The following is a 24,558-nucleotide window of genomic DNA, read 5'->3' as shown; positions in this document are numbered from 1 at the left end:
AATTGTGTTTGTGTCATCCTGTCATTAATTATTGTCATTATTATTATTCAAACTTTTGAAAGACATAGTTTATTATAACACCACGCATAATAATGTATTGTTTGGACACTTTGTACATATTTGTATTTTTACCTGGCAAACTCGTGTGCTCACCCAAAGTATGAGATTTTAGATGATTCATACAGTTCTGGGAAATCCAGCACACTTAAAACAATCTTCTCCTCTATTATAAGTTCAGTTAAATATTTTATGATTGGTTGTTAATAATCTGTTCACTTATTGGTTAAAGCCGACGCGGCTGCCGCTGCCGCTCACAAAAAGATAAAATATTTTTATCTTTGGCGGCGCTTGCCGCGAAGCGCCGTGCCCGTGGAAGCGGCAGGATTTTGGGTGCACGAGCACCGCTTGCGCTCCGCCTCCGCGCCGCCAGCGCAACAGCCCGCGGTTTGCCGCTTGCCGCATGTCTCCCATTGAAAATGAACTAGACACTCGCGACTGCCGCGTCCCGTGTGAAAGGGCCTTTACTCTGTTTCTGAACTGTGCTTAGCATGCTAGTATATCAAACATAGTATTAATAGACATTTAGGGTCAGATTGTCAAATTATGAGAGAGTTCACAACTTTAAGTCATTAGGATTTTGATTCTCAATGTAGGTATGCATATAGTATCCATTTAGAGCAGCAAAGGCTCAGTAAGGCCGCGATCACACCGAACGCGTTTTAGCAGTTGGAGGCGCCTCTTTTGAATGGTTTTCTGTTGGCAGTCAGCGTTCTCCGCGCTGCTTATGCGCACTGGGCGCCTCGCGTTTTCGCCGCCTGCTGCGCCTCGCGTTTTTGCAGGAGCGCTCTGCCTCTGAGCGCCTGAAGTTGAAAAAAAATCAACTCTGAGCGGAAAAACGCCCAACGTCATTCGCGTTCTTTTCCATTGTCCAATCGAATGAATAGAGAGGCGGGCCTTCTGTTCTGGTGACGAAAGTTTACTGTTGCTTAAAAAGTCCGGAGACTGCAGAAAAGGAGGAGAAACCTTTGGTGTCTATCGTGGGTAACCCGGAGCTGTATTATTTAGGCTTTCTGCTAATATGACAGTTTACTTAACAGCAAAAAACTAAGATTTTAGAGCGCTCGCGCTATAATCCTTTGATTTGACTGACAGGACAGCTGTTTTGGTCGTTGCTTAGCAACATAAAAAAAAACCCAGTACACTGCTCTTTATTAAAAGTCACCAAACAAGGCAGTGCTGTGCGCCTCGCGTTTTTAGAACTAAAAGACGCGTTCGGTGTGATCGGGCCCTAATGCAGGTATGAAAGGAACAGAACAGGTGATAAATATTACAGTGCTGTCATAACATTGAATAATGCAGTGTGATGGGAACACTGCGGTGCACCAGCGCATGACAAAATGGCTCATTTTGACATTCAATGTGACATCTGACAATGCAGCAAAATATGTTAAAGGGGAGCAATAAAGAGACAAGGAGGAGAGGTAGAAAGTGTAGGGCCCTATGATTTCCACAATGTGGAACATAACACAGAATGTTACAGAATTTGTCACATTTTAGATTAATAAATCAAAAGTAGGTCAGTACAGTTAAATCAAAACATGATATGGGCCAGTGTCTGTGAATATTAAACCACAAAAATACTAAATACGAATCCTGGATGTTCTGCATGTCTCTGTGTGAATGAATGACACAGACGCGCAGTTTCATTTACTACACACATACTGAAGCATTCGTGATGTTCGTTTTCAACTCTTGCCGTCTCAATATGAGTACATAAACACATAAAAATAATTTCCAGAATTGCCCTGAGAGTCACTTCATGAGCATTTCACTGTTTTTTTTTTTTTTTTAAACTATGATCATATCATGTACAAACAGAAACTTAAAGGTCTTCACAGTAACCTGTCAAAATATAGGTTTGTTTTAACTTGAAGAAACTGTGACGGAAATATATTACCTAAAGGAGTAGTTCACTTTTAGAACAAAAATTTGTCATCCAAGATGTTCATGTCTTTCTTTCTTCAGTCGTAAGGAAATTATGTTTTTTTCTCCATTTAATGGACTTCTATGGTGCCCCCGAGTTTGAACTTCCAAAATGCAGCTTCAAATGGCTCTAAAAGATCACAACCGAGGAAAGAAGGGTCTTATCTAGCAAAATGATTGGTTATTTTCTTTATTTACTTTTAACCTCAAATGCTCCTCTTGTCTAGCTCTGTGTGCACTCTGTGTAGAGATTAAAAAGTATATAAACTGTAAATGTTTTTAGAAAATAACCGATCATTTCGCTATACAAGACCCTTCTTCTTTGGCTGGTATCATTTAGAGCACTTTGAAGCTGCATTTAAACTGCATTTTGGAAGTTCAAACTCGGGAGCACCATAGAAGACTATTATATGGAGTGAAATCCTGAAATGTTTTCCTCAAAAAACATAATTTCTTTTATGACTGAAGAAAGAAACTCATGAACATCTTGGATGACAAGGGGCTGAGGACAATATCTGTAATTTTTGTTCTGAAAGTGAACTACTCCTTTAATGTACGCCTAATCATACATTATTTTTAAAGGAATATTTACCAGAAAAACTATTTACCCGAAAAATCTAAATACACAGCACAGTATTTCTGAATAAATAATTAAAATAACGGAATTAATTGTTTTAAAATCAGTTAATTACAGAAAATTTTATGAAACCATTAAAATGGAATCCAAAAAATTATGGAAACCACAGAATTGATAAAAAATAAAACAGAATTTAAAAAAATTAAAATGAAAAAAAAAAAAAACAGAATTCAGAAAACTGATTTCATAGGGCCCTTAAAGTGAAAAGGAATAAATAGATAAACAGACAGAACAGATAGTTGGCTAGACAGGCAGACAACTGGACAGACGGACAGACAGACAGACTGAAGAGTTAGATACAGATATAGTAGATGGTTAGCTAGAGAAACAGTTAGACAGACAAACAGACTGATATATATTTAGACTGTTAGACTGTTAGGCAGAAGAATAATTGGTTGGATAGTTAACAAACCGATACAACAATCAAAGAGAATGTCAGATAGTTAAGATTCTAATAGATAGAAAGACAGTTTGTTAGACAGACAAAGAGTTAGACATATAGACAGACAATTAAACAGACAAGGATAGACAATTTAACAGACAGACCGACACATACATTTTCAGGCAGATGGTGGTTAGACAGATAGTTAGACACAGATCAACCAACAAACAGATTGACAGACCAACTGACAGACATAAAGAGAATGTTATAAAGTTACACAGATTGATAGACAGACATATAGCTAGACAAATTGTTTAACAGATAGTTAGACACAGATAACCAGATGTTTCATCTCTCAGTCTTTCTCTTTCTATTACACCTTCACTAAAGGAGGAAGTGCTCACACACACACACACACACACACACACACACACACACACACACACACACACACACACACACACACACATGTTGGGTTTACATGTTTTATGGGGACATTCCATAGGCGTAATGGTTTTTATACTGTACAAACCGTACTTTCTATCGCCCTACACCTACCCTACACCTAAACCTAGCCCTCACAGGAGATTGTGCACACTTTTACTTACTCAAAAAAACTCAGTGTGCATGATTTATAAGCCTGTTTCCTCATGGGGACCTGAGAAATGTCCCCACAAGGTCAAAATCTACTGGTATTCCTATCCTTGTGGGGACATTTGGTCCCCATAACGTGATGAATACCAGGTACACACACACACACACACACACACACACACACACACACACACACACACACACAAACAAAGATTTCCATCAGTATCTGTCTCTAAGGAGATCATGACAAAGCAGCCTGTATTCCTCCCACAGACCACACATACTCCATCCGTCCTTCATCTTCAACCACACATCACAACACATCCTGAAACCACTGAAGTGTCTGGATTCAAACATTATTTTTACAAACTGGCAAGCACTATAACAGAGTCTCAATAATTCTGGTACCAATTAATATATGATTATGATCCAATTAAGTGACTATGATGTATGTTTCACTGTGGAACAACTTGTAGCATCTCTTCTCATCACATAGGAAATAATATATATTTAAAGGCGAAATAGGGTAGAAAAACACCAGGGGGCTATGGGATGCAGTCACCTTGACTGAAAGAGAAAGGGTACGCACACATTTATGCACAAGATGAGATTACATAATAGCAGAGACCACAATAATAGCCCTTCCACTGAAAGTCTTAAATATTTATCATCACCCTGGTTTGGCACCTTATAGCACATCAACACAGCCTGATGAGACTAAATGGGAGGTCAGAATCACCTTCATATCTCACCTGAACTAAAAAAAAAAAACTAGTTGTGCCCTAGTATTTTTACTCCTAATATTACATAAACACTTCAGGTCATTGTAATAATATTAATATTTTTTACACTGCCATTCGAAAGTTTGGGGATAGTAAAGTTTATGATTTTATTCAGCAAGGATTCAACACATTAATCAACAATGACAGTAAAATATTCCAAAAGTTACAAAGGGGATGTAACAATATTATCAATATCATGGTATCAAGATAGCAATAATGACTCAATATTGTCATGGTCACATGACGATATGAAATGATACTGGCCTTTCAGGCAAAAAGTGTAGTTTTTTTTTTTTCAAATATTTTAACATAAAAGGTCATTAAAGTTGTATTTTGGGCCATGATTTTGGCATAGTATCTGTCAAACAAACTTTTTTTGGTAACACTTTAGAATACTGTATCTTACTTACTGCAGAACTAATAAGGAATTATTGAAGAACTAACAGCTAACTATTCATTAACACTTGACTCATTACTGTTAACTACTAAGGAAGATGTGTTAACTAATCAGTATGTAATACAATTTTGAGAATGTGTTAAGTAACAGGTAGCTAATCAATAACTAATGTATTCTGTCATACCTCCTGAAGAACTACTATTAATTATCTAGTAGTTATGGTTCAAAAACATAACTATGTAATAACTACTACAGAACAGTTATATGCAAATAGTCACCATAATAATCGGGCTGTGGCCCACAAATCAAGTACTTGAGTAAAATTACAGATACCACAATAAAATATTACTCCAGTTATTAGTTATTAATATTAGTCCAATTATAAATAGGCCTATTCATTTTCAAAACTACTTGAGTAAAAGGACAACTACAGTAGTAACTTTGTTACGGTCTACTACTATTATTAGCCTATAATGAAAATGAAATATACTCTTGTGAAATTATCTGATAATTGTTTATTAATTACTAAAGGGTTCACTATAATTTTACTTTAGAACAGGCCTATTGTTGCAGGTTTGAAATAAGTCTTGCAGAATTATTTGATAATTATTTATTAATTACTAATGAGTTCCCATTGTTTTCACTTTAGAATACTGTTTCAGGTTCTAAGTAATTCCTGCGTAATTATCTGATAATTCTTCATTAATTACTTAAGGGTTGACTATATTTGCACTTAAGAACAGGTCTACTGTTGCAGGTTTGAAATGAGTCTTGCAGAACTATTTGATAATTATTTATTAATTACTAATGAGTTCCCTTTGTTTTCACTTTAGAATACTGTTTCAGGTTCTAAGTAATTCCTGCATAACTATCTGATAATTTTTCATTAATTACTTAAGGGTTCACTATATTTGCGCTTAAGAACAGGTCTACTGTTGCAAGTTTGAAATGAGTCTTGCAGAACTATTTGATAATTATTTATTAATTACTAATGAGTTCCCTTTGTTTTCACTTTAGAATACTGTTTCAGGTTCTAAATAATTCTTGCAGAATTATCTAATAATCCTTTATTAATTACTAATGGGTTCCCAATATTTTCCTTTTAGAATAGGCCTATTGTTTCAGGTTTGAAATACGTCCTGCAGAATTATTTGATCATTCTTTTGACAATTCTAATTCTATTTACTAATGGGTAACCTGTATTTTTACTTTCGCTCAGTCCTGGCCTTACATACAGGAACTGAATTAGTATGATATATGCTGAGGACACACAGTACTTTATACAAAATATAAAAACTACAGTAAGTTATCGCATGGCACTGGAGTGGTAGTTGGGTTCCTATCAGAAGCTAAGTGAATTTCTTACAAAACATTCACAAGACAATTCAATACACAGGCAAAACCTGTGAAGTTTATTCCATTTATTAATATTGCATTTGCATACTACTACTACTGCTAATAACATTTATATATGAAAGGGTCACAACTCAGTTTAGTTGTGTATGACTGTTCATTAGTAGTTACTTCATAGTTATTTTTCTTGAACCTTAACTACTAGATAATTAATAGTAGTTCTTCAGGAGGTATGACAGAATACATTAGTTATTGATTAGCTACCTGTTACTTAACACATTCTCAAAATTGTATTACATACTGATTAGTTAACACATCTTCCTTAGTAGTTAACAGTAATGAGTCAAGTGTTAATGAATAGTTAGCTGTTAGTTCTTCAATAATTCCTTATTAGTTCTGCAGTAAGTAAGATACAGTATTCTAAAGTGTTACCCTTTTTTTTAAATATCGCAATAAATATAATTTAAAACACTGGTGATAATATGAAATGTTTCTTATGAGTATGATTTATGAAAGATCATGTGACATTGAAGACTGGAATAGGGGTTGACCGATTATCAGTTCCGATATTAAGCGTTTTTATGTTATCGGTATCGGTTATTTCAAAACCGATTTGCTGATAAAATAATTTAAAAGCATTTAAAGAATGTTTTTGGCAGAGCCCCTGTTATTCTTAAATTTTGACATTAATTTTCATTTTTACACCATTTTACTTGATCTGTAATTATAAGTATTGGCATCAGCATTGAAAAACACATGTGACCCTGGACCACAAAATCAGTCATAAGGGTCAATTTTTTTAAATCGAGATTTATACATCATCTGTAAGCTAAATAAATAAAAAATGTGTTGGGATAGAACAATATTTGGCCGAGATACAACTATTTAAAAATCTGGAATCTGAGGGTGCAAAAAAATCTAAATACTGACAAATTTGCCTTTAAAGTTGTTCAAATGCAGTTCCTAGCAATGCATGTTAGTAATAAAAAAATAAGGAAATTTACAAAAATATCTTTAAGAAAAATGATCTTTACTTAATATCCTAATGATTCTTGGCATAAAAGAAAAATCAATCATTTTGACATATGTGACCCTGGACCACAAAACCAGTCTTAAGTCGCTGGGGTATATTTGTAGCAATAGCCAAAAATACATTGTATGGGTCAAAATTATAGATTTTTCTTTTATGCCAAAAATCATTAGGAAATTAAGTAAAGATCATGTTCCATGAAGATTTTTTGTAAAATTCCTACTGTAAACATATCAAAATGTAATTTTTGATTAGTAATATGCATTGTTAAGAACTTAATGTGGAAAACTTTAAAGGTGATTTTCTCAGTATTTTGATTTATTTGCACCCTCAGATTCCAGATTTTCAAATAGATGTATCTCAGCCAAATATTGTCCTATCCTAACAAACCAAACATCAATAGAAAGCTTATTTATTGAGCTTTCATATGATGTATACATCTCAGTTTTGTAAAATTTAACCTTATGACTGGTTTTGTGGTCCAGGGTCACATATACAATGTATTGTTGGCTATTGCTACAAATGTACCCTTGCTACTTACGACTGGTTTTGTGGTCCAGGATCACATATCGGCCGACCCTTAGACTGGACTAATGACTGCTGAAAATTCAGCTTTGCCATCTACAACCCCAAAATTTCGAACAGTAGTGTAAATGTGTTCCTTCATATTATTTTCAGTACACGGCACCTACTGCTTCTAACAATACAATAAAAACTTAATGGCTTCTTCAAGAGCCATTGGGATCCTTTGAACAGGTTTGTTCAGCCTTATAAAACTGTGTAAGATGTAAAAAATAGGTAAATTTGCTTGATGCAGAGAAGCAGAACATCTCATGTACTGTACGACCAACAGCGGCAACTATTGTACTTGAAGCCTGCACCAGAGAATTATAAAGCCCAACTGTGCCTAAAACAAATTACAGTCACATATTTTAGATACTGGTATAAAAGTTGGAGTGTGTACCTGGTATTCGTCAAAAGTTGTGCCATAGTATTTCAGAGGTCACAGTATCTCCAACTTTGCCTTCATCTCCTAAATTATTTATGAAGAGAGATAAAAGGCTGGGGGTGGAGAATCAGTAGTACAGTCAGATATGAAACCTCTCACGGTTCTCACTATACACATGGCAGGAACGCTTACACGTGCACAAATCCTGAAAAAAAAAAAACAGGCAAACAAAAAACCTTGACTAAGCCAAAGCATACACACAATACAAAAAAGATAACAGAGTGCAGCAGTCACACTGTAAATGCAGTAGCTGCACTGCCAGCTCATATAGCAGACTGAAAAACTACCCTGCAGTCTCACAGCCTCTGAACTCCCCAACTATTATCGACCAGCAACTTGGCCCACAGGCCACTTTCCCTGTTCAATATCAGGAGCAAATTACAGTATCGGTGGCAGATCTATTGGCCACACAAACATTTTTGTTTTTCTGTTATGGGGGGACTTACTAGTGACTTCTATAGTTTTTATATTGAGGTAATTTTCTATGACCTATAAACCAGTACTTTCCATGACCTTCATAACTGGTCAAAGTCAGTATTCAAAACTTTAAAAGTCTTTCTTCTGATAAAAATTATACAAATACAAGCTACAAAATATAACAATAAATAGTGTAGAAATCACTCGTTTTTCTAAAGAAACACTGTCTAACAGCGACACGAGCAGGTAAAGAGTTTTTAGTGAGTAATAAGCTTGGTGAAATTGGTATTAATCAGTATTTGTTATCATATTATTGCAATTTATGATTACAATCATAAGTACAGTTGAGGTCAAAAGTTTACACCCCCTTTCAAAATGTGCAAAATTAATTATTTGACCAAAATAAGAGGGATCATGCAAAATGCATGTTATTGTTTATTTAGTACTGTCACCTGAATAAGATATTTTACATAAAAGATATTTACATATAGTCCACAAAAGAAAATAATAGCTGAAATTTTAAAAATGACCCTGTTCAACAGTTTACATCCCTTTGATTTTTAATACTGTGTTCTTACTTGAATGGTCCACAGCTGTTTTTTTGTTTGGTGATAGTTGTTCATGAGTACCTTGTTTGTCCTGAACAGTTAAACTGCCTGCTGTTCTTGAGAAAAATCCTTCAAGGATTCACAAATTCTTTGGTTTTCCAGCATTTTTCTGCATTTGAACCCTTTCCAACAATGACTGTATGATTTTGAGATCCATTGTTTCTCACTGAGAACAACTGAGGGACTCATATGCAACTATTATAGAAGGTTCAAACACTCATTGATGTTCCAGAAGGAAAAACAATGCATTAGGAGCCGGGGGTGAAAACTTTTGAACAGAACAGAGATGTGTAAATCTTTCTTATTTTGCCTAAATATCATATTTTTACCATTAGTACTGCCCTTCAGAGGCTACATAAGATAGTTACACGTTTCCCAGAAGCCAAAATAAGTAAAATTTCTTCTGAGGCATCAGTGAGTGTTTGAACCTTCTGTAATATTTGCATACGAGTCCCTCGGTTGTCCTCAGAATAGATGGATCTTGAATAATCCTACAGTCATTGTCGGAAAGAGTTCAAATACACAAAAAAGCTGGAAAACCAAGGAATTTGTGGGACCTGAAGGATTTTTTTGAAGAACAGTGGGCAAACAAGGGACTCATCAACAACTATCACTAAACAAAAAAACACAGCTGTGGATTATTGAGCTAAAAACACAGTATTAAGAATCAAAGGGATGTAAACTTTTGAACAGGGTTATTTTTAAAAAATTCAACTATTCTTTTCTCTTGTGGACTATATATATAAACATCTTTTGTGTGAAATATCTTATTCAGGTCAGTACTAAATAAACAATAACATGCATTTTGTATGATCCCTCATATTTTGGTAAAATAATTAACATGTTCAGATTCTGAAAGGGGGGTGTGAACTTTTGACCTCAACTGTACACTGGTTCGTTGTGCAAAAAGACCTTTTACTGCACTTGTTATTCTTCTAGATAATTACCTATAGTGTCTAATTAATCCACATAAAAAATAGCTTACTTCTGTATTGCAAAATTATGTGAATAAACATAAGTAGCACACAAAGTGACCATTAGTGCCAGAGAACATGCTCTAGAACATGCACTTCAGACATTCAATTAACCTTCCGAGGTGTCATTACACAAGCATTTTCACCTAGACTGTAAAGGTCATTGTGGAGTAATTGCATCATGCATTTATGCACGCTGAGATAGCTTTTACAAACTAGGCACCAACATTACGTAGGTATCATGCCATGTGTTAAAATGCACACAGCGGTCCGTCGTTGAGCCAGTAATTTTGACTCTTCTAAAGACATGAGTGGGAGGGGAGACAGACATGCTTAAACCGCCTGTTTCCCTGGCAACCGCAGCACTTAGTCTGGTGTCGGGAAACCAGGTCTCCATTGTTGAATTTTAAGACACGGCAACATTTAATTAAGCTATGTACACAGCCATGGAGCGAGACAAGAGGCCAGTTAAAAGCCAGTTAACAGTGACTGTCCTCCTAATAGAATAGCTAAAGACTGTAAAAGAAAACCCACTGCCACTTCCACTTGATATAACAGCATGTGCGCACAGACCGCTTCAAACAGTAGCTCTGATCCAGGTTGTGACTCAACACGCGACATTATGTGAAAATGCTCTTAAACTTGATAAAGACACTTTAGTTTGAATGACAAACCATTCAGTGGGTGGTTGATATGTAATCATGAAACAGTCATAAATAAGATATTAATATTGTTTTGCACCATTATTTTAAGTACCGCTCAGCCATTTAAATTAATTACAAATCTTGTGATAGTGAATTAATTTGTTTTAGTGAATTACTAACCTGAAATAGAAAATCTGTTATCTGTAACATGATTAATTTAGGGTTATTTTTTTTACATAAAATTATTAGTTGCAAGAAGAAATGAAACATATATTGATAACATACATAACTTGGCTATTTAAATAAGGACACACTATTAAAATAAAGCATATTGTAAATAATCTTTTCGTTAAACTTTATGAACGCATTTATTTATTTTTGCATTTATTCCGCCAGTGAATAAAAAATAAAAATAATTGTTACTTTTTATATCACAATTCAGACTTCTTTTCTGCTTTTTTTATTAGAATTGCATGATACAATCTCTCACTTCTCAAAATTCTCAGAATTGCAATATAAACTCAAAATTGGGAGTTATAAAGACAGAAATGTGTGATATAAACTCAAAAATTTTTAAGACTTTTTTTCTCATAATTGCGTGATATAAAGTAGAAAGTTATAAAGTCAGAAATGCGAGACATAAACTTACAATTCTGACTTTTTTTAATTGTGTGATACAAACTCCTGACCTTTTTTCTCAGAATTGCATGATATAAACTAGAAATTGCAAGTTATAAAGTCAGAAATGTGAGATATTGACTTAAAATTCTGACTTTTTCTCATAATTGCGTGATATAAATTAGAAATTGCAAGTTATAAAGTCAGAAATTCAAGATACAAACTTAAGAATTCTGACCTTTTTTTCTCAGAAATGTGTGATACAAACTCTTACATCTGACTCTTTTTCTCATAATTGCAATTATAAACTCAAAACTGCAAGTTATAAAGTCAGAAATGTAAGATATAAATTCACAATTCTGACTTTTTCTCTTAATTGCGTGATATAAACTAGAAATTGCAAGTTATAAAACCAGAAATGCAGGATACAAACTTAGAATTATGACCTTTTTTTCTCAGGAATACATGATACAAACTCTCACTTCTGACTCTTTTTCTCATAATTGCAATATAAACTCAAAATTGTGAGTTATAAAGTCAGAAATCTGAGATATAAACTCACAATTCGTACTTTTTTCATATTGCGTGATACAAACTTTCACTTCTGACCTTTTTTCTCAGAATTGTGTGATATAAGCTAGAAACTGCAAGTTATAAAGTCAGAAATGCAAGATATAAACTTACAATTCTGACTCTTTCTTCTCAGAATTGTGTGATACAAACTCTCACTTCTGACTTTTTTTCACATAATTGCAATATAAACTCAAATTTGCGAGTTATAAAGTCAGAAATGTGATATATACTCACAATTCAGATTTTTAACAGAATTTCATGAAATAAACGAGAAATCGCAAGATATAAAGTCAGAATTGCGTGATACAAACTTTCACTTCTGACTTTTTCCTCAGAATTGCATGACATAAACTAGAAATTGTGAGTTATAAAGTCAGAAATGTGAGATATGAACTTACAATTCTGACTTTTTTTCTCAGAATTGTGAGATATAAACTTGAAATTGTGAGACAAAACTCAGAATCACGAATAAACTCACAATTTTGAAAAATAAAGTCACAATCCTGAGAATTAAAGTCAGAATTGCGATACATATGTAAACTCACAATTCCGGCTTTATAACACAAAATTGCAAGTTATGAATTGTAAGACATAAATTTGCAATTCTGAGAAAATATCAGTCTATTTCCCCTCGGAATTTCCCTTCGAGTTTAGATCTCAAAATACTTAGAAAAAAAGTCAGAATTGTTAGATAAAAAAAAATTAATTCAGTGGCGGAAAAGGCTTCCATACAACCTGACCACTTTAGACTAAACTAATGTAAGTCATTTTAAAGGGCTCTTGAGGGTAACAACTGCAGTTTCACTTTTTACAGCTTTCTTGATTGAACAAAAATTGTTTGTCCAATACAAACAATATAGTGTCTCATGCAACTATCTAATGTACATGCTAGGCCTCATTATCTACATATTTGCTAGTTTCCTGTGTTTATTGTCATGTTCATGGATTTACCACCCTTCATTGTTCCCATGTGTATCTTTAGTCATTAGTGTTAATTCTAAAACAACAACTAAGCAATCAATACCTGGTTACACTGACTAATGATAGACACAGGACAAGGAAATGTATGGACTAAAAATACATAACAGCAAACCAGGTAACAAGACAACTAAACAGGAACCAATCACAGGCCATGAAATTTCATAATAAAAGACATAACGTGAGAACACATTAAAAACATGAAAGCCGCATAGATTCATATAATATTAATTAAAGGCACAATCTGATATTGCGGCAACAGTGATATTTTAAACTAACATGCTCTTACTATTGTAATGCTGTCAGTTACCCAGCATGCTCTGCAGCTAGGTGAGTTTTGACCAGGTTTGAGACTGTAAAATTATGTGAAATAGCTGTGTGTGGCTATAACCTGGCTATGGTGCAATTATTTTATTATTTTAGACAAGTTTCTACCAATCTTTACCAGCATTTCCCTTCCAAAGATGTTATACTTCTAGCTGCTTGTTTTACAGAAATAAGAGCTGTGCGAATTGATGAGCATGCTGGAATGAATAATGTTTTAATGCTAGTGTGTTTAAATAAAATGAGAGCTAAGTATGTGTATTTCAAGAACAAAAACAGCCATATTCCGCTGCACATGAATGAAGCCTGAAAAGCTCTATTTATTTATAGGCCTCTCCCTGGAGCAAAACAACTGAGAGATTGCCCATGTGCCCTCACTGGCAAGCAGCGTGGCGATGTTGCATCCAAGAAGAAACCAGTGTAAACCAGCCTGTACAGGAGAATATCTTCCATTGTGGAGTGCAGATGTGAAAGTATATCATGCTTTGATCACTTTTATACTGTATATGAACATGAACATGTAATTGTTAATTAAAAAAAACTGTCAATTAGAACATTTTATTACTGCTAAAGGAAATATTGTAACATTTTTCAAATATTAAGGAAATCACCTTTAACTTCCAGCATGATTACAAGACAATTTAATAATATGTGACCTTGAACCACAAAACCAGTCATAAGTAGCAAGGGCATATTTGTAGCAATCAAAATTATAGATTTTTCTTTTATGCCAAAAATCATTAGGATATTAAGTTCAGATCATGCTCCATGAAGAGTTTTGTAAATTTCCTACCGTAAATATACAGTACAGACCAAAAGTTTGGACACTCCTTCTCATTCAGGTGTGTCCAAACTTTTGGTCTGTACTGTAGATATGAATTCAACTGAAAAAAAACTTGTGAAAAAATATCTTTCAGGTGGTCAAATAGCAAATAGCAAATAGTTGAGCTCTGCAGCCACCTACTGGTAAAAGTCATTTTTTTACTAAACCATGTTATCCCCATGAATTAAAGTTAGAAATGTGGGTCTTTTATAAAGTGAATTTTACATAAAAAGCAGTTTTTGTATAAAAACCCATTTAAAAATATTTATTTATTAATTTATATATATTTAAAAAATATCACTAACCCACTGAAAACTGCACAAATGTAGAGTAAAAACTTTAATAAACAGAAAAATATACATCAAAACTGTATCAAAACTTATTTTTTTAATTAGTAATATGCATTGCTAAGAACTTTATTTGGACAAATTTAAAGGTGACTTTCCCAATATTTTGATGTTTTTGCACCCTCAGATTCCAGATTTTCAAATAGTTGTATCTCAGCCAAATACTGTCCTATCCTAACCATACATCAATAGAAAGCATATTGATACAGCTTTCAAATGATGTATAAATCTCAATTGTAAAAAATGTACCCTTGTGGTTTTGTGGTCCAGGGTGACAAAACAGTCTAATTCTTTTGAAAAACAGTCTAATGGCCAAATACATTAGAGTGCATTTTCCAATAGTTTACTATGAGACTGTAATTTTCCTTAATGTGTTTCAATGCGACTCAATTAAAGGATATTTGCAGTAAAATCAATATGAAATCCAAATGAGCCGCATTTATTATTCCTAATGGATCAAATCAAGTCTTGTACTTTATTATTTTTCTATTCTGAAATGAGTAAAATGAAAATATAATGTATTTTTAATCTTTACTCCAAATACACTTTATCAGGCCGATCTGTGACTCAAAATGAAATTTTGACTAAACTTTTTTCTAAGCCACAAATGTGTGTCAAAAGGTTTAAATTTTGTTTATATACATTTTGCGCACCTACAGTTGAGGTTAAAAGTTTACATACACTTTGCAGAATCTGCAAAATGTTAATTATTTTACCAAAATAAGAGGGATCATACAAAATGCATTTTATTTTTTATTTAGTCCTGGACTATGATATTTCACATAAAAGACATTTACATATTCCACAAGACAAAATACGTTTACATACTCTTGATTCTTAATACTGTGTTGTTACCGGAATGATCCACAGCTGTGTTTTTTTGTTTAGTGATACTTGTTCATGAGTCCCTTGTTTGTCCTGATCATGTAAACTGCTCACTCTTCTTCAGAAAAATCCTTCAGGTCCCACAGATTCTTTGGTTTTTAAGCATTTTTGTGCATTTGAACCCTTTCCAACAATGACTGTATGATTTTGAGATCCATTTTTTCACACTGAGGACAACTAAGGGACTCATATGCAACTATTACAGAAGGTTCAAATGCTCACTGATGCTTCAGAAGGAAAAGCGAAGCATTCATTTTGAATCTCAGGGCAAATTTAACACATCATCATTCTGTTCAAAAGTTTTCACACCCGGTTCTTAATGTTTTGTTTAAACTTCTGGAGCATCAGTAAGCCTTTGAACCTTCTGTACCAGTTGCATATGAGTCCTTCAGTTGTCCTCAGTGTGAAAAGATGGATCTCATAATTATAGTCATTGTTGGAAAAGGTTCAAATACACAAAAATGCTAAAAACAAAATCAAAGAATTTGTGGGCCCTGAATGATTTTTCTGAAGAACAGCGGACGGTTTAACTGTTCAGGACAAACAAGGGACTCATGAACAACTATCACTAAACAAAAAAAAAAAAAAAAAAAACAGCTGTGGATCATTCAGGTAACAACACAGTATTAATAAATTTTAAGAGGGTAATTGTTATAAATTTAACAATTATTTTTTCTTGTGGCCTATAAGTAAATATTTTTATTATATGAAATATCTTATTCAGGTTAGTCCTAAATAAAAAATGTGTGTAACATCTGATGTCAGTTGACTGAGCATCTGACATCAGATAAACATGAATGTGCTATTATAATTGCAGTGCTCTATTTTTTACCTCTCCAGACTAATCTGTAGTCCCTTGACCCATTCTAACCCCCCATCCCCATTTGGAAAACCTAATCTCAATCTCCAGGATGACATTTATAATCTCAGTCCTCCGATGTGACAATCAGTACCATCCTATGTGGTCTAATCTGTAACAGCAGACCCGGTCAAGATCCCTCGCACCCTGCTCTGTCTCTTAAAGGCTCCTGGGGACCCGGCAGTCAGATTACACAGGAAGCACATCTCCTCTTGCATTATTCATAGCACAGCGGTGTACAAACAGCAACCACTGATGCCATGTACATAACTGCCAGTGTGATTTTAGCTTGATTAACCAGGCGACAAATTTAGCACTTCCACCACTAAACAAGCAGCACTACAAACATCTGTGCAATGAATGGACAGAAGAGCATCTCAAGTGCAACTATGTGCACGTGCTTGTGCGAAATCATAAATGACTCATTTTGGAGTTTTTAAATTAGCATGCACAATGACTAATGCACAATGAATAAGGCTCCAAGGACGCAATGACCTCTAAGTCAGCTGTGTTGGGGGAAGGGTGCCGGAATATGGGAACTGGCAGAATGTAAGAATAGAAGGAGGTGTTAGTTTGGTTGTGGTGGGGGTGTCCCTGTCCAGGGTGCTGAAAGCACTCCACTATGCTTTGTCGTGATTGGCTGAAAGCTGCATTTTAATACTGTGACATCACAGCACTGCTGATTTCTCTTGCTGAGTGACATCAGTGCAGCACCAGCTTTCACTCTTTTGCTTTCACACACTGCAAACAGAGTATCGCCAACATTGCAGCATTTGATTTGTAGTTGCTGAAAGACACGGACAGAAAGAGCAAGCTAGAGCGACGCAGACAGGAAGAGATAAAGACAAAGAAAAACAGCAGAACAGAGCGAGACTGACTTACAGAGACACTGAAAAATTCATTTTAGCGAGGATGCATTATTCTCTCTTGAGTAACGTGGTGAGTTTGATGTATTTCGTGAGCTAATATAAGTTTTACACTGAAGAAGCTGTAAGATATGCTCTTTAAATCAGCACTTTGGTTGAAATGACACCCTGGTGGCCTCAATAGCCTCTTAATTTTTTATGTGAAACTCAGATTACCAGAGAATCAGTCATCCTTATGGTTATTAGACAAAATGAATCTTTATCAGTATATTGTTGATATTTGAAACTCTTGACACCCTGCCCAGTTTGTCTGGCCCCACATGGCCATACTACCTTCAGTCTCCACAAATAGTATCAACATAGAATGAACCAGATGCTTATGAATATTTTTCACTCCTTGAGTGGTTGACTCATCTATAAATATACATAGTGCTGCAAACATGCATCCAATTAGAATAAGATTATGCTAAACAAAGCAGGACAAGGAAAGTATCTAGTCAGCAGCCAATGCAAACATCATGTTTTCATTTAATTCAGATAATTAAGCATCCTTACATTGCTAACATCTGCAGAAATATCAGCTATAAAATGCTGATATAATAGTCCAACAGCACTGAGACTTTTAATGATTTGTAGCACATTCCTGTCAGTCTTGAGAATTTTTTAGTAAATCTTTCTGCAAGTTACACCGATAAACCAATAGGTGGGGACAAGTGACTGTCTTTATGAGTGAATAATTGGAATCATTTATTCAGCTGATTTGTTAAAATGCTGAATCATTCAGGAAGGAAACAAGTGGCTGTCTTTATGAGTCTATTAATAATTCACTCAATAGAATTATTCACAAACACAGATTCAGGAACGAAACACCAATACTGTGTTATTAGACGGTGCACAACAGTTCTGCATTTTCATTTGTGAAAAACTGCCAGTACTGGGAGTAAGTTACTCAATATTAACTAGGGCTGGGTTTTGACACAAATTTCACAATTCGCTTTGATTCTAATTTACAAGCATACAATTTGATTAGATTCGATTTGATATCTATTATTTTGGACATATATCAAGTACAGTACATGGCTTTGTGCGGTTGAAACACTGACTGAGTGATTACATTAGACACATCAAAGGATATATGCGCTCACTGTTTTGTTTCAAACATTAAACCACGGTAACCTGCATGGAAGTGAATAACCTTGGTAAAAAATTATCCTTAATTATTATTATTGTTATTATAAGTCTTTTATTACTACACACACAGACACATACCACAAAAAGCCCTCTGTCTTCCCTACATAAATGTCCCTCCCTTCACTCTGCCAAAATTTCGGCTACTTCTTACCGGACTCGTACCTACACCAGCAGCTGCAATTGAACGTGTGGTGGTTGCAAACATTTCTGTGATTTTCGCACATTTTGCTGCTTCCACTTGTAGGCTTTTGCGTCTTTTCTCCCGCAGCTTCTCTGCACCCCCCTTGCTCTTTTCTGGTTTATCCATTGTTATAGACTCATCTCAAACTCCGGTCAAACTCTAAATAGGAAATTTTGTCAAGGGGAGATGAGGGCTGGCCAGGAGGGAGGCAGGGCGTGGCCTGAGATTTCATTGGACTAGCTCAATGTCCTTTAAGACAGTCAACCAATGGGCCGCAATTCGTGTCTCAGATACTCTATCGTTGCGGTAATAAATAAATTGGCCTAATAAACTTTTTAAAAAATATTAAATTATGACTGACAGCCCCAGCCCAAAAATGTGCGTCGGCCCGGCGGGCATTGCCCGGTATGCCCTATGGTCAGTCCAGGCCTGCTTTGCATAGCTGCTTTTTTCTCGCCTCTTATAGTGATCTGTCACTCCACATTAAACAGCACCAAAACATATTTGTTTGAATATTGTAATAAAATGGACAGAATTTGAAATCTGAGACTTTGTTTCATATCCAAAGTAACAAAGCACAACGCTTATTGTGATTTATTGGATGGTAGGCATGCTACAATGTTCCTTTCATTAACTGAAAGCAGGCTAGACTAATCAATTCTTGGGATTTAAGAGTCAATATTGTTTTGTAAAAATGATTATCTATTAAAATCGAGAATTCAACATTTTTTACCCAGTCCTGACCCCTTATTTTAACTTTATTCAAAGTGGTACTTGTTTATCCAGTAATTTTCTGAAACAGTTTGTTCACATTCGCCAGTATTAGGACATTTTCTGTTTGACTAAAGTTGTCTTAAATTGCTATCACATTAGGGAAATTTTATAGGCAAAAAGTTCAGTTGTTTATTGTCAAAAATTTCAATTGCTTTCAGTTAGTGAACATGCCAAATTTGAATGACCAAACAAACTCAATACAAAATTTTTCATCCTTGTGAAATTCCCAATCGCATAGAATACTACTGAAATGACTGGATTTTGTCCACGAAAATTCACCTAACAGCGGTAATGCGTAGAACATATCCATAGTTAATGTAATGATCTACACCAACGATTACTGCCAGGACACCTGTTTAACAGCTTTAGCATAATTTGTTTGCTGATGCTAGTTGGTTTGATATATCATTATCTAATGCAATGACACTAAGACATGTCATGGCTACTGCTGCTTCTTAATGACAGCTCCAAAAACAGGCCTGATGTAATGAAGCCTTTAGTATGCAAGAAATATGTTGAAAAAAAAAACATCTGTGCAGTTTCCCCTGTCACACAACATAAAATTGAGGCAATGAAATGTTAAAACAGCACAAGGAGGGTTTGGAAACCTCAGAAGTGAGGTGAAACAAGAAATCTCTATCGGCACCAATTCAGCAGCACAATCCACCCAGCAGGTCTGGGCCATCCTGCTGTTAAGACTGACATTCTTCTGTTTCCGTTCAGTGGAAAAGTCCATGTAGCAAATGCAAGTTATTTTCTTCCATTTCCATTTTTTAGATTTTTTTTAAAAATCAAGCACACTCAAAATCTAAAAACTCAAGACAAGCCATATTATGATACTGAAATGAGTGTACATTACAAAATGGGAGGCAAACTAATGAGTCAGCACATTAATGAGATTGCTGACGAATTGACTGAACGCTGCACGGTGCATACAAAATAATACTGAATGGTTTAACACTATAATAAACTGAAAAAACATTAAACACGGGAAGATCACATAGATGGAAACTAAAGAAGAAAAAAGCTTTCAGCCATGTGATTTTGTCCTGAGCCACACAGTTTTATTGCTTATCTCTGATTTAACTGACGTGCTCTGATTACCCATGCTCCTCTGAGACAGATGTGGGTGTGTCACAGTGCTTAGGAGCTTGGGACACCTGCCACTAATGGAGACCTTTTGTGATGCTGATCGGGACAGTTTGAAAGCCATTGATTTAACACAATGCACCATGTTTCAAAGAGAAAGTCCTCAGATTTCACTATGAGGCCATTTAAAAAAAAATTGTACTATGTTTACTTTAATACACAACTCTTTTGTATCTAATACCTAGATTCTATCAACTCCGTTTACTACCAGTCTGGGTAAACAAGATGCTTATTTGTCAGTCTCAATAAGAATAGAATATCGCAGGGGTCGAACGACAGTATCAAATGCAAAATGTTTTTGGTGACATCCTCACCTTTGACCTGAGTGAAGTATGTATAATTCAGCAGGGGTGAATCTGAGAGGCAATGTGCACAGGGGCTACCGAACCCATTCTAGGCCACCTGCTGCTGGAGGTTGATTACTTCTGCCTTTGACTGTACTTCCTATCATGCTATTAACACTGAGTACACTTATAGTAAACCTACAGTTAGTAGACGAAAGGTTCTAGAGATAGATAGACATAAGTTGCAATATGCATTCATATGAAAATGCATTCACACCAAATAAATGACTTCCCAAACCAATTACTTGGAAGAGTGAGATAAATCTGTTTCCTTCCAGGCCATATAATGGACGGAAGCCATGTTCTCTGTTCATTCTTGTGTCTCTCTGCTTAGTGACAGACACGCTGTGAAATGAGGGCCCATTAGTCACAGAACAATTGCATATCTCCATACCACAATACTGACACCAAAGCAGCACCGCAGGCCTTTCTAACCAATTCAGTGGTATCTGATGACCTTTGAGGAACAATGATGGGCAAAGTGAGCAAATAAACCATTAATATGTGTATGGGTGAACAGAACAATGCTGTAGGTATATTTAATAGGCATAAACAAGGTGTAATCTCAACCTGAAGCCACTTACATTCGAGATGTTTCTTTTTAGGTGCCATCACCTCATGCGTGGTCGCTTTACACACCGCCCGAGCCACCTCGGATCCCGTGAGGCTGTACTGCGCCGCGGCGATGCGGTCCGTCAAAGTCTGACCCGACATCTTCCTTCTCTCGTGGATTCAAACGCCCTTATTTCAGTATAAAGAGACGCGTCGAGTTGTTCCAAAGCGTCCACAAGGATGCGGCCCTTTAAAATGGATTCTCGAGCACAATTTGCGATATTAATATGATGTAGCTGTTAATAAGACCAAGCTGAGATGAAGTCTTTACTATGGATGATTAGCAACGGACATATTTAAGGCAATACTAAAACATACAGAGAGACTCAGTGTTTACTATAATATAAATTTCAGGTCAACGCCTGCGCCGTGTATTCGCCTCGTGGGGATGCGGGAGCATATATAAGATGCGTAACGAATATTTCAATCGCAAATAGTTCTTTATAAAGAGTAAACGCTGAGCATTAAGGTTATAAAACACAATTTTTATAAAGTCTCAATAGATAGGTATTCCTGGTTATTTGCGAGAAGAGGCTGTTACGATGATGCTCAGCTCGACCAGTCGTCCTTCTCTCCTCCTCCAGATCAAGGATTAATCTTCCTGACAAACCCCGCTGGATGTGCAGTCACCCAAAGCTTCAAACGGCTTGCGTTGTTCTCCTCATCTCTAAAAAACGCTCGCCTTCCTTTTCACCCCGTGGCTATGTCCAGTTTTGGACAATTGCTGAACAAGAAGGATGAAACGCAGCGATAACGGGAAGCCACGGTCCCTGCTGGACTCAATATTTATTTATTTGTGCTATCACTCCGCCCCCACGCATGAGTCAGGTCACACGTCATTAAAAACCCAGATTGCGTTTTACTATCTGCGCCCAATGTAAGTGTGCTTTTTTATTGCTATGGTAACAAGCGGTGGGGATTTTGATTCATCTGTCTCGAGTCGAATCTTTTCAGTCAGTTCACCCAAAAGATCCGTTCACAGATTAGCTCAGTGTCTATTGTGGATTTTCTTATCAAGTTGTCATCTGCTCGGTGTGACTTTCATTAGGATATAAAATAACATCTCATGAATAAATATTTAAAAAAATGTTCACCTAATTTTAATGGTCTCATTTTACACATAATCGAATTTGAGCAAAATTGCCTTTGCGTTTGTTCAGTTCACACACGAACACTTAAGTTCATTCCGCTCGTTCACAAACAAAATTCAGATTCAAACATCTAGATTAACCGAATTTATTTGAGCCTAATTACTGAAAACTGCTTATTCATAACGCCGCATTTGATTATGGATGTAACAGTTTGTAAGCGAAAAAGCAAAGAAAACCATTCATTCACAAAAGATTCATAACACCAATTTATGAACGAATTCGAATCTTTGAGCAAGTGAATCGTTCTAGGTAAATAGTCCACAAACCGGACACTATCCAATCAGTGTGGTATGCTTAAAGGAGTAGTTCACTTTCAGAACAAAAATTTACAGATAATGTACTCACCCCCTTGTCATCCAAGATGTTCATGTCTTTCTTTCTTCAGTCGTAAAGAAAAGGTGTTTTTTGAGGAAAACATTTCAGGATTTCCCTCCACCTAATGGACTTCTATGGTGCCCCCGAGTTTGAACTTCCAAAATGCAGCTTCAAAGGGCTCTAAACGATTGCAATCTACGATCTAGCAATGCGATTGGTTATTTTCTAGAGAAAAAAAAAATACAATTGATATACTTTAATAAATGCTCGTCTTGTCTAGCTCAGTGTGAACTCTGTGTATTCCGGTTCATGACAGTTAGGGTACGTTGTAAAACTCCCACCTCATTTTCTCCTCCAACTTCAAAATCGTCCTACATCACTGTTTTACCTTTTTTGTAAAGAGTGTTTGATCTTCTTTGCATGTTCACTTTGTAAACACTGGGTCGGTACTTCTGCAGTGATGTAGGACGATTTTGAAGTTGAAGGAGAAAATGAGATGGGAGTTTTACAACATACCCTAACTGTCTTGAAGTGGAATACACAGAGTTCATGCAGAGCTAGACAAGACAAGCGTTTGAGGTTAAAACGTATATAAATTGTAAATGTTTTTAGAAAATAACCAATCGTTTTGCTAGATAAGACCCTTCTTTCTGGCTGGGATCATTTAAAGCCCTTTGAAGCTGCATTTAAACTGCATTTTGGAAGTTCAAACTCGGGGGCACCATAGAAGTCCATTATATGGAGACAAATCCAGAAATGTTTTCCTCAAAAAACATAATTTCTTTACGACTGAAGAAAGAAATACAAAAATATCTTGGATGACAAGGGGGTGAGTACATGATCTGTTAATTTTTGTTCTGAAAGTGAACTAATCCTTTAATGTAAGCATACTGTAAAAGTGTCCATGCGTATTTTGTTTCTTACAGAAAAGGTTTTTGTTCAGTTTACACACGAACTTCAGTTCATTCCGTTTCTTCAGAAACAAAATGTCTCTTTCAGACTCGAACACCCACTCGATTAGCATAAAGGAATCGAATGCAACGAGAACTATTAATTTACAAAACACAAATTTATGAACGAATTCGAATCTTTGAGTCAATTAATCATTTGAGGTGAATAGTTCACAAAACCTGGTACGTTACAATCAAAGTGATTTGCTTAACGTATAAGCATACTGTAAATCTGTCCAGGTATGTGTATTTTTTTTCTTACACAAAAGGATTTTTGTTCAGTTCGCACACAAACAGTTCATTCCATTCCTTCACAAGCAAAACATCTCATTCACTCGATTCAACTCCTACTCGATTAGTCAAATTCATTGGAGTCTAATTACTGAAACTGCTTATTAAAAACGCCATATTTCTCAGTATTTAAGCAAAAAAGCAAGGAGAACTATTAATTCACTAATTTGTTTATGAACAAATGCAAATCTTTAAATCAGTGAATCATCACTTACACAAGAGGCTTTTTGTTCAGTTCAGTCAGTCAAATTCGTTTGTCTAATTACTGAAACTTATTCACAACGCCGCAATTGATTGGAAGTAGTCAGTTTTGAAACGAAAAAAGTATAAAGAACTATATATTCACAAAAGATTCAAAACACCAATTTATGAACGAATTTGAATCTTTGAGTCAATGATTCATTCTAGGTGAATAGTTTACAATCCTGGCATATTACTCTGTGGTTTGCTTGATGCAAGTATATTTTAAACTAAAGGTTTATTTTGTTACGTTTGTTAAATTAGATCACAGTAAAAA

The 24,558-nt window shown here is 35.4% G+C and overlaps 1 protein-coding gene across 1 annotated transcript in view; it reads right to left on the bottom strand.

Moving 5' to 3' along the window:
- LOC141342311 (clathrin coat assembly protein AP180) overlaps positions 1-22,112 on the bottom strand; it is a 42,015-nt gene extending 19,903 nt beyond the window's left edge. Inside the window, exon 1 of the mRNA XM_073846738.1 lies at positions 21,307-22,112. Coding sequence (XP_073702839.1) covers positions 21,307-21,436 — 130 coding nt within the window. The 5' untranslated portion in view covers positions 21,437-22,112. The remainder of the gene's footprint in view (positions 1-21,306) is intronic.
- Positions 22,113-24,558: the final 2,446 nt, after the last annotated feature.

Source organism: Garra rufa, chromosome 9 (genome assembly GCF_049309525.1).
Source record: "Garra rufa chromosome 9, GarRuf1.0, whole genome shotgun sequence".
Taxonomy (NCBI): Eukaryota; Metazoa; Chordata; class Actinopteri; order Cypriniformes; family Cyprinidae; genus Garra; species Garra rufa.
Note: the sequence above shows the minus strand (reverse complement) of the source record. Positions and strands in the feature narration are given on the sequence as shown.